The sequence below is a fragment of the Aptenodytes patagonicus genome, chromosome 1, assembly GCF_965638725.1.
Source record: "Aptenodytes patagonicus chromosome 1, bAptPat1.pri.cur, whole genome shotgun sequence".
Classification (NCBI taxonomy): Eukaryota; Metazoa; Chordata; class Aves; order Sphenisciformes; family Spheniscidae; genus Aptenodytes; species Aptenodytes patagonicus.
The window spans coordinates 179,075,028-179,086,618 of NC_134949.1; the positions used below are offsets into that span (position 1 = coordinate 179,075,028).

Genomic DNA, 11,591 nt, shown 5'->3' on the forward strand with positions numbered 1-11,591 from the left:
TCACAAAGCAATCGCAAATACGCAGTAAGTAAGTGTTAAGGTCATTGTTCTGTTTCATTGTGGGTTTGGAGGGAGTTGCATTTATGGGCTTCATTTTATACTCCAGTATACTTCTGATACACAAGTAATTTTCAGTGATAGAAACATGAATACGACTGGTATTACCATACCTGAAATCAAACTAGAATAAAGGAAAATATTGGTGTGTTTTTCATGCTACTTTCTAGTCCTTTGGACAGGAACACCGCTCATGGGCTTGCTCTTCAATATGGGTATTTTGATTTTACATGTTATGCAACTTGAATGGATAGAAGAGACGAGCCTGAGGTTAAAAAAAATGCTGAAGATCAAAGTCATAAACTTCATATCTTATTCTCAAGCAGGGCCAGAGAGTGAGGCATTTCAGGCCAAGTACTGGCTTTTCACTTGGAACGGTCGTGGGAGCACATAGATCGTCACTTACAGCCTCCCAGCTCCGGGCTGGTAACTTCCTACATCGTGGCAAGAAAGTTACCGTAATTATGCGTAATGACTTGATTTCCAAGCTCTCTCGTACCCTCAGATCTCAACTGCAGACAACGGTGCGATTGCAGATCACAGACTGTGATTGCATCCAGTGCTATAAGTAGGAGCATTTTATGTTTCACAAGTTGTAAAGCTGAAGCAGATCTGAATTCTTGTATCTTAGTCTTGTTTTGTTTGGCTGGGGTTTGTTTTGTTTTGGTGGTTGGTTTTTGGGTTTTTTTTAATTAAGTGCCTTTAAAACAGCTACCACAGTCTAGATTCTGCATTTTGTTTGGTTAATGTAGGTTGTATTCCTTTTGGCTTAAAGTTTGACGGTGGTTGGTGCAATATCAACTCAAAAATTGAAGCTGTATGTAATGAATGGGGTTTCTACAGTTATAAATTTGTTGGCCGTACATGGGGTTTCAGTTCTCCAGGCTGCATTCTGTCAGTGCTGTGCTTGCTTAATCTCTTGCTGCACTTACCATGCTCTCTGAATAAAAGGGCCTAAAGGAAACTTCATTGCTGTTAAATTTTTATGGTAGTTACCTAGTTATGTAGAATTGGAATATACAAGATCTAAAACGTAACTATTACAATTTTGATTAAGACAATAGATGTTTCAAAGTGATGTAGAGATGAGATCTGTGATGTCTAATGATATTTAATAGCTCATAAAATTTTTACTTCATCTAATAATACTTACTGTACTAAATAAGAGGCAACTCACAGGTTGTAACACAGGAGAACGCTCTCCAGGAGTATTGGTAACACAGGAGAGTGAGAGCGCTACCAGTCTCAGTTCGTTGCCAGTGGAATCTGTTGGAATACACCTAAGAGCACCAGCACCAGGGTCAGGTTTTCACTTCGTTGTAGGCAGTTTCACCTACATGCAGTCCGGCAAGTGACCTGCTTCTCCATGATTCCCTGAAGGCCTTGTGAGAGCCTGGTTCTGCTCGCTATTGCTTCCTCTGATGAAAGGCTGCTGGATCAGCTCTACCTACCAGCACCAGATACTGACTTGGGCCGTGTTTGGTTTTGAATGTGCTTTATTGTCTCTTTTTAAAACACCTTTAAAAAGGCGGCAAGAGGGACAATGCATAGCTTGTACACACAATACAAGGTGTGCTAACTTGCATCTCCCTTCCTTCCCCCTTCTTCATTTCACAACCGTTTCCCTCACCAAATAATGCCATTTAAAGGCAGTTTAAACCAACTAAGTCTGGTCCTAATTCTTGCACGGCATCGAAGTCCTGCCTCTGACTTCCATCAGCCACAGGCTTGAAAAACAGTCTTTACACACCTCGTCTGTACTGTGGTTATGGTAAATGTTTCGCAAACTCTGAAGATGACACTCCTTCCTTGCTGCTTTTGGCATAGGACCATCCCATACGAACAGACTAAGGCTTTTCCCTTCTCCCCTCCCAGGTTTGGATGGGAGGGAAAGCAGCTCCGAGGTAACTTCATGTGGGGGTTCACGGCTGTTCCAAGGATTGCCTGCAGAGGTGATAGGCAATCCCCTCTGGCTGCTAATCCACGTCTGGCCCTTCCTGCGCCTTGGTCCCTTGCAGCAGTCCTGTACTGCTGTGGTGAGCCACCAGCTTGTCAGGCCTGGCCTAAATGGGCGGCCTGTCTGTCCTGCCTTCATGGCCCAACACCGAGCTATTGCCTCAGTGTCCCTTAGCTCTAACTGGAAAAGCCACCTTCATTAGCTGAAGGACGGAGGGAAAAGCACAGCTGGTGTAGGGGAAAGCCTGCGTGTGCTTTGGCAGTTGTGGATGTCGTGGGAGGCCGCAGGGGAGGATGAGACTGGGCTGAAAAAAAATGAAGTTTAGTATTCCTGATTTTTTTCAGCTTTTCTCAGCAGCAAGCCTCGTCTCCTCTCCAGTGCTCTTACAAGCTGTGTGGGTGCTGTCTGCTGTTTTTCAGAGAAGCCAGACGGACAATGTCAAAATCCATCGGGCGGCTACTACTCGCACCTGACGCTCATGAGCCAGGTCATCGGGTGCCGGTTTCAAGCCGGCGGAATGTGCCGGGGAAGCCCGGGGACCGGGCACGGGTGAGAGAGGTCCCTGTCCCTTTCCCGGGTCACTCTCCCCTTGAAGCACGGTCCGAGAGCCGGGGTCGCGGCCGGAGCAGCGGGGACCGGCCGCAGGGCTGGGCCCCTGCGGCTCCGTGGCGGCTTCGCGACGGTCTGGACTTCACTGAAAACGGCGTCAGCGGTATTTTTTTTTTCCCCGGCCGGCTTAGAGCTGTCTCCAAGTTTTGGGGAGAGAAGCGTTCGCGCTGGCTCCCAGCCGCTGGCAGGACGGCGGCGCGGAGTCCTTATCCCCTGCCCGGAGGGTGGCGAGGGGATGCGCCTGCCACCATCACCTCCCGCCCGGGGCTCGTCGGCACCCGCCTCCGCCTGCTCGGCTCGGATTAACTTAATTAACCGGCCCGGGCACCACCGCCGGCCCGCCCGACCCCAGCTACGAAAAAAAGGCCGGGGGAGGGCGAGGTTTCCCTCCCCCGTCGGCCGCAGACTCGCTCCTCCCGCCGGCGCTGCCCTTCCCCGGGCTCCCCCGCCCCACGCAAACCCTCCTCGCGGGTTTCCCCCCCCCCCCTTCACTGTTAACAAAACCTGGTGATTAAGACGCGAAACTAGCAAAGAGTTTTTCTTCCACCTTAACCTTGCACACAATCCTTTAACAAATTAATTAATCCTAATGAATTAACACTTCATTTATTTAAACGCGCTACAGTTCATGAATTAAATTTTCATGCAGTGATTAAAGACTGTTAAAATATGCATGATTTCGTTAAAATTTTATAATAAATCAGGGCAATGTGTTACATGACAAGGCAACTACTTCCCAGCCCCTCGGAAGGTGCTTTGAATCGCGCGCGGGGGGGGGGGGGGGGGGGGGCGGGGGAGGGCAGGGGGGAGCCGAGCGCTCCGCTCCCGGTTTTGGCAGCCGAGCGCATCCCGGAGCGCGGTGAGACTCGGCTGACGACCGACCCCCTGCCCCCTCGGAGCCCCTCTCCGGGTCTTTCGGAGGGGAGGAAGGCAGCGTTTTTTCGGCTTCCCCATCGAAATGTGGCGTCCTGGGAGCGGGAGCGATCGTGGGCGCGGGTGGAAGCCGGCAACCGGTTTGCCCACGGACCCGGTGTGGAAAGCGAGGTCTGGGAGGTGTTTTGCTGGAGGGGCTTGTCGGTGTGCTTTTTAATTCCTCCGCAGCTTACCGTGCTTTACCGGCAACAGGACCTGCAGCGTTTTCCACCGGACCTCTGCCCGGCTCCTCCGGTCTCCTTACTTTCCCGAAAGGGGAGGTTGTGAGCTACCTTGGGACTTAAATCACCATCAAGCGTTTCAATTTTTAATATGACAACATTCTACACTTTGGCTGCAAAAGCAATTATTGCGGCTTGTACATCAGTAATTAACAGGTCTTCGCTGATGTAAAGAAAGTCCTCATTAGGACATGGAAATACTTTTTGTGCATTCACCCACAGGGTTGGTTGGTTGGGTTTTTTTCTCTTCTGAAGGCTGATTTTTATCATCTAAAGGGAAAATAGCTTTTACACTAAATGGGATATTGACTTTCCGTGAACTTCACCAAATAACACATGTACTGTAGGTTTTCTCTCAGTGCTCTCACTGGCACTCGGGGTAGGACAAATACCGCGACTAAAAAATGTAAAGCTAACGTTTGGTGAAATAAAAATATCCAGAAGGTTTAGAGTGAGCGGTTCTATGAGCTCCACATTAACTTTTTTTTTTAAAAGTCGGGATATATAGCAAACTATGATCAGACGTTAATACTTAATATCCCAAGCTTCAGTATATTCATCTTTGGGGAATCCTAAAAAGAGAAATCAAATACAATGGGTTACAGTAATTAATTTATAAATCGTTTCACTGTGGGAATAAGGGGTTACTTTATTACTTTCTCGAGATAAGCAGTTCAGTCAATTAAGGAAATCTGCCTATTTCTTGCATTTGAAGCTGGAGAAAACTACGGGAGACAAGTAAATGCGTTATATATATATGCCTCCCTCGCTTTATTGAGCATCTTGGGCCATAAAAGTAGGGCTACAGCACGGTCGTATCTCCAATGAACTCGCCCCTCAAAGCCTGCGAGTTTATTGCCATCAGTATTCATGAGGCTGGACGTACCCACGAGGAATAGAAATAACAGCGAACATTAAGATAAAATCTATTACCAGGCCCGTGCGATGCTGAGCCTGGCTCAAGCCGTCTTCCCGGGGAGCCGGCTGCGTGTGGCGGGGAGAGGGGAGGCGGCCGGGGGCTGGTGACAAGGGGGGCTGGTCCCCGGCGAGCCCTGGGGACCCCCCCGGGCAGCAGCCCCCGCGCTCGCTGGGGCAGGGGGAGCAGAGGGGACTGAGGCGCGGAGGCCGGCTGCAGCACCGCATCAGGAGGGGCTGTAATTTTAAGCGTTGCTTTAAAGGTCAGCGCTTCCCCTCTTCCAAAAAAAAAAAAAAAAAAAGTGACCCAAGGACTGCGAAGGAAAGTTTTTCCTCTCGGACTTGATAAGCGACAGACCAAACGGTGCCTGAAAAAAATCCTCTCCTCCCCGTGGCCTCTACCCTCTCCTCTCTGAAAGATCAGACAGAGAGAAAAGTTGGCTGCGGCTCCCTACCGCAGCTTTTGCCTCCGGGGGCAGCAGGAGGGACCAGGCGGGAGCCGGCAGCCGCCGCCCCGGGAGCCGCCAGCAGCCCGACGCCTCCCCGGGGTCCGGAGGCTGTTGCCCCCCCCCCACCGCACGCAGCCACCCCCGGCCCTCGGGCTGCCGCGGCGATCGCGCCCCGGGCGACTTGAGCGAGGAGCACCTAGCAGGGGGGGTCTCTCCAGCCGGGAGGGTCTACTTCACCCCCTATTTGCCAAACCGAGGAGAATCCAGCAGGATGCACGTAGCAAGTTGCAGAGACAACGTGCCCACCCCCATCCCTGCCTCCAGAAGACACCGGGGAGGTGGGACAGAAGACCCTTAGAACATCTGGAGGTCTTCGCCTCCTCAACCTACGGCTGGCCCTCGAGGCGGAGGTGGGAGAGTGGCTGAATTTTCCGCCTTTCTGGCTGAAAAAATAAGCACGTGAACAGAAGGGGTCGTTTTAAAAGTACTAGAAAGGTCTGGTGTTCCTCCGGCCAAGGAGAAGGTCTCGCCCACCGGCGCCTGCCCGAGCCGCCTGTCCCCGCTCCCGCTGGTGCGGCGGGGCCGGGGCTGCCCCGCTGCCCGCCCTGCTGCTGCGGGCAGGGCCGGGGCCCGGGCTGCCTGCACTCGTGTAGACGCGCCACAGCCCCTGCCAGCCCAGAGGTTAGAGACCCCGGCCCCGGAGGCAAAACGAGCCCGGTGCCCCGTGGGGAGGGAGGCAGGTCATCGCTTAGCCCAGAAATCCACCCCCGCGGCGGCCTTTGTCGCCGCTTGCACAATGTTCCCTTGCTCTCAGCGTTTCCCCTAGGGAAACCTGATGAACTTGGCCTGACGGCGTCCTGGCGACCCGGGGCCGCGCAGAGACAGGCAGACGAACACCCACGCATCCCAGGCGGAGCAGCCAGAGCTGCCATCCCACGCCTTCCTCCACCGGGCGAGCAAGGGAGCCCGGCTGTCCGCCTCCCTCCCCCGCCGGGATCAGCCAAGGAGCCCCGCGGTGCGTGCCGCTGGCTGGCTTGTCGCCGCTGGCGGGGAAAGGCAGGCTGCTCGGGCCTTTCTGCTGGAGCTGGTCGCTCCTCAGCAACTTGGCGAAAAGCGGTGGTGTCTCCCGCTTTCCTCGTCCTCTCCATCCCTTCCCCGGGAGGCTTTCTGTTTACAAGGCATGGTAGCTTAGAAATAGCTAGAATAGGTCATATGGCTTTAAAAAAAAAAAAAGGAAAGGAAGAAATCCACGTAAAGTATGATTTGGCTGTTCTGATGCAATGATTTCGATAACTAAGGAGAGCCCAACCCCGCTTCAGACCAGTGTCTTTCAATTCCAAGTTCACCCCCCTCAGAGACGAAGTTGCATTCAGCCACCCCAGGGGACGCGGTAATGGATGGAGACCTGGCTCCCTTCCGCACAAGTAATTGGCAGTCGTTCCCTCCTTCCCCCCGGACTGGATGGGGAGCTGGGGAAGGGCTTATGAAGACAAATGTGGACTTTACCTGGGGTTGCGGTGTGTGCTATGTGTGTGTGTGTGTGTGTGTGCCTGCGTGCCCCTTCCGCTGTGTTTATGCGCATAAATAAGAGGCGTTCAGGAGAAACAGAGCAATTCCGATGCACTCCGAGGCTGTCACATCCCTGATCTAAACACCCCGCTGCCTCTCACCGCTGCCTGCCTGCCTGCCTGCCTGCCTGCAGCCCTGCTGAAACAAACCCGGTAGCATCTGCTCGGTCACCGAGGGACGGCTCCAGCGTGTCCCAGGGGACAGGATTCACCAGGGGCCGTTCCCTAGGGATTCACACTAATCCCACAGACACGTTAGCAGATTCACTCCTTCGACAGTTTTGCCTCCAACTTCATAAGCAGCTAAAAGAAAAAAAAAATCTGCTCTAAAACGGGACAGTAACCGCGAATCACTCATAAAAACAGCCGTGCGTTACTAACCCTAGTGTCACTCCTTAACCGTTTCATTCAAATGCAAGAGTATTCAAAGAATAAACCACAGAAGAGAAAGAGAGAAGAGTAAGACAGACAGAAAGGCAAAAGAAAGAGAGAAAGAAAGAGAGGAGAGAAAGAGGGGGGGGGAAGAGAGAGAGAGACGAGAGAGAGAGAGAAAGAAAGAGAGAAAGAAAAAAGAAAAGAAAAGAAAGAGAAGAGAAGAGAAGAGAAGAGAAGAGAAGAGAAGAAAAGAAAAGAAAAGAAAAGAAAAGAAAAGAAAAGAAAAGAAAAGAAAAGAAAAGAAAAGAAAAGAAAAGAAAAGAAAAGAAAAGAAAAGAAAAGAAAAGAAGAAAAGAAAAGAGAGAGAGGAAGAGGGGGAGAGGGGGAGAGGGGGAGGGGGGGGGAGAGAGAGAGAGAAAGAAAGAAAGAAAGAAAGAAAGAAAGAAAGAAAGAAAGAAAGAAAGAAAGAAAGAGAAAGAAAGAAAGAAAGAGAAAGAAAGAAAGAAAGAAAGAAAGAAAGAAAGAAAGAAAGAAAGAAAGAAAGAAAGAAAGAAAGAAAGAAAGAAAGAAAGAAAGAAAGAAAGAAAGAAAGAAAGAAAGAAAGAAAGAAAGAAAGAAAGAAAGAAAGAAAGAAAGAAAGAAAGAAAGAAAGAAAGAAAGAAAATATATTTTGTTTGTGACTGTTTTCTGCTTAAGACCACGCCAGTGAAATTTGGGTTTTCCCACGGCGGAGGGGCGGGGGCTGGTTGGGAAGCCAGGAGGAAACGCACAGTTTCGTCTCGGCGGCGGTTCCCCTGCAGAAAGCACACGCTCCTCGTGGGCGAGGCGGCTGTCACCAGCGGTGCCTGACACCGTAATATTTGCAACAAAACTACACCGGGGGGGGGGGGGGGGGCGGGGAATGAAATCATATGGAACTCGGTAGCCTCTGAGTGCTTCAAACGAACGTCTGCCACTGTGGTTCTTCTCAAGGAGCTGATGTATAATTCCCGAAAGTAGCGGGGTGCGGCTGGAGGTCGCCCCTTTCTGCCGTGAGGGTCCCCACCGCGGACTCGCCTCTCCCCTCGGCTGCGGTAGCGGCAACGCACCTTTGTGCTTCGGTGCCGAGGGCTGGGCCGGTTCCTACCGCCGCTCCGAGGGCAGGGAAGGGGCGCCCGCCCGCACCCCGGCCGGCCCCGCCCCGGGGGCGCCCGCCGCCTCCGCGCCCCGCCGCCCATCCCCGCCCCGTCGGGGCGCCCCGGGCCGCGCTGGCGGCCGCGCAGCGCGCACGTGTGGCAGCCACAGGTGCCGCAGCCGCCCGGTGCTCGGCGTCGCTCGCTATAAGAGCGGCCCCGCCGCCGCCGCCCCGGCGAGACGGGCGAGGGCTGCGGGAGATGCAACAAGGCGCGGGGAGGCAGGGACCGGGGGCGGCGGGAGGAAAAGGAGGAGGAGGAGGAGGAGGAGGAGGAGGAGAAAAAGGAGGAGGAGGAGGAGGAGGAGGAGGAAGGGGGGGAGACAGCTGATGCCTGTCAAAGCCGGAGCCGCCGCGCTCTCGCGAGAGCCCGCCCGGCGGTAGCCACGGGATGCGGGGCTCAGGTGCGGGCAGAGCGCAGCGCAGCGCGCCCGGCGCCGGGCAGCGGCAGGCAGCGGAGTGAGACGGCGGGGGCCGGAGGGAGCCTCGCCGCCCGCTCACCCACCCACCCCAGCCCCGGCCACCGCAGCAGCGGCGGCGGCGGGGGCAGGGTCCGCTGCGGCACCGCCGCCACCGGCTCCGCCACCGCCACCCGCCGCCGTCCGCGGCTTCCCCCGGCGGGAAGAGAGCGCCCGGAGAGCACTTTTCCCCCGACTTTAGGAGTGTTTGTGGATTTACATGCCAAGCCTTCAAGATGATGTCCATGAACAGCAAACAGCCGCATTTTGCCATGCATCCCACCCTACCTGAGCACAAATACCCCTCTCTACACTCCAGCTCGGAAGCAATAAGAAGAGCATGTCTACCAACTCCACCGGTAAGGGACAGGCAGCTGCAGCACTCTTCTTTCTTTCTTTCTTTCTTTTCTTTCTTTCTTTCTTTCTTTTCTTTCTTTCTTTCTTTCTTTTTTTCTCTCTCTCACGCACACACACACACTCTTTCTTTCTCTCTCGCTCTCTTTTTTCTGTATACTGCATGTATGTGTATGTGCATTAATAAAAAAACCGCTGCGAGGCACATTTTGACAAGCGGCGCTTAATGTTTTTTTCATGTCTTCCTCTGCAATCATCTGAGCGCCTGTGATCTTTTTTGAAAGCGGTGTTCACACGAGTCTTCGACTTCATCCACTTTCTGTATTAATTTTTATGACTCGGCCTCTGAAAAGGAATGCGCTTTATGTGCTCTTGTGTTTGACACAATTCCCCAGCTGAGAGTTACAGATGCATTTCTTCTTCTCCTCCTCCTCCTCCTTTCTCTTCTTCTTTCTTCCCTATTTTTTTTTTAATTTATTTGTTCCCTTCACACCCCCGTCCTCTCTTTTTCGGATTATCCCCCGGCTGCCTGCCCTTCCTACTCTTCGTTTCTTCTTTTCCTCTCTTGCTCCCCCTCCTCGCTTTCCCCCCTATTATTCTACCCCGTCCCCTATTTCCCCTCACTTCCCCGTGCTGCCTCCTGCTATACCCCGCTCCCCCCCTTCACTTGGCTCTCCCCCCCCGTACCCCTCTACACGCGCATACTGCTGCCGGCTCCCCCCGCACGGTCACCCTAACTTCGCCCACCTCTCTCTCCCCTCCCGGGCTCCCCTCCTTCGACTTTCCCCCCTCCTTCCCCACCGCACACCCCGTCCTCCCGCAACCCCACACTTCCCCTCTCCTCGCTTTGCCCCCTCTCTGCCCCCCTCCCCGGCGCCCCCCTGCCCTCCTCTCCCCGCACCCCGCTCTGTTTTGTGTCCCTTGCAGCTGCAGAGCAATATCTTCGCCAGCCTCGATGAGACCCTGCTGGCGCGGGCCGAGGCTCTGGCCGCCGTCGACATCGCCGTCTCGCAGGGCAAGAGCCACCCCTTCAAGCCGGACGCCACCTACCACACCATGAACAGCGTGCCCTGCACCTCCACCTCCACCGTGCCCCTGGCGCACCACCACCACCACCACCACCACCACCACCAGGCGCTGGAGCCCGGCGACCTCCTCGACCACATCACCTCCCCCTCCCTGGCGCTCATGCCCGGCGGAGGCGGCGGAGGCGGCGGCGGCCACGACGGGGCGGGCGGCGGCGGCGGCGGGGCCGGCGGCGGCGGGGGCGGCGGCGGCGGCGGCGGCGGGGGCGGCGGCGGCCTCATCTCCACCTCGGCCCACCCGCACTCGCACATGCACGGCCTGGGCCACCTCTCGCACCCGGCCGCCATGAACATGCCGTCGGGGCTGCCGCACCCGGGGCTGGTGGCCGCGCACCACGGGGCCGCGGGGCAGGTGGCCTCGGCGGCGGCGGTGGTGGGGGCGGCCGGCTTGGCCTCCATCTGCGACTCGGACACGGACCCGCGGGAGCTGGAGGCCTTCGCCGAGCGCTTCAAGCAGCGCCGCATCAAGCTGGGGGTGACCCAGGCCGACGTGGGCTCGGCGTTGGCCAACCTGAAGATCCCGGGGGTGGGCTCCCTCAGCCAGAGCACCATCTGCCGCTTCGAGTCCCTCACCCTCTCCCACAACAACATGATCGCCCTCAAACCCATCCTGCAGGCCTGGCTGGAGGAGGCCGAGGGCGCCCAGCGGGAAAAAATGAACAAGCCCGAGCTCTTCAACGGGGGCGAGAAGAAGCGCAAGCGGACTTCCATCGCCGCCCCGGAGAAGCGCTCCCTGGAGGCTTACTTCGCCGTCCAGCCCCGGCCCTCCTCCGAGAAGATCGCCGCCATCGCCGAGAAATTGGACCTCAAAAAGAACGTGGTGCGGGTTTGGTTTTGCAACCAGAGACAGAAGCAGAAACGGATGAAATTTTCCGCCACCTACTAGGGGCGGGCGGGAGGGGCGGCCCTGGCACCGGGGGCACCGGGGGGGGGCCGGGCCGGGGCCGCGGGGGACGCCCACGCACCGCCGCCGTCGCCCGAGACGCCGTGGGAAGCTCCTGGGGACCAAGGGACAATGTAGAAATTAAACGCGAACTACTCGATGAGAGGGGAGAGGGGGGGCGCGCGTCGGGGGGGGGGGGGGGGGCGCTATCAATTATTAAAACAAAAAGACACCGGGACACCAACGAGAAGAAGGAGGAGAGAGGAGGTAAAAACGCTCTAGAAACCCGTGGGGGTCACTTCTGCGGCCCCATCTCCCCTCTGCCCCCCCCCAACAGCCCCCGACAGAAAGCGGGAGAAAGAGCAACTTAAAGCATAAACACACACAGACACACACCAATAAATACCGTGACAGCAACAACCACAAACCGAGAAACCTAAGTCACAACTTTCCGAAGGAAAACAAAACCGACCAACAAACCCGGAAGGCGAAACTGTCGGTGATGATGCTACGTTTGGTTTGGGTCTCTTTTCATTGCTTTCTGGTTTTCTTTCTT

At 55.3% G+C, this 11,591-nt stretch overlaps 1 protein-coding gene across 3 annotated transcripts; it reads left to right on the forward strand.

Annotated features, from left to right (window-relative positions):
* Positions 1-8,949: 8,949 nt before the first annotated feature.
* Positions 8,950-11,038, forward strand: POU4F1 (POU class 4 homeobox 1). 3 transcript variants are annotated; one of them, XM_076332278.1, is made up of 3 exons: positions 8,950-9,072; positions 9,995-10,256; positions 10,344-11,038. In XM_076332278.1, exons 1-3 carry the CDS (start codon positions 8,950-8,952, stop codon positions 11,036-11,038), a joined length of 1,080 nt encoding a protein of 359 aa, XP_076188393.1. The 3 variants fall into 3 exon arrangements, with proteins under 3 accessions (XP_076188393.1, XP_076189221.1, XP_076187537.1); XM_076333106.1 differs by having other exon boundaries at positions 9,995-10,254; positions 10,348-11,038; XM_076331422.1 differs by having other exon boundaries at positions 9,995-11,038.
* The last annotated feature ends 553 nt before the right edge of the window (positions 11,039-11,591 follow it).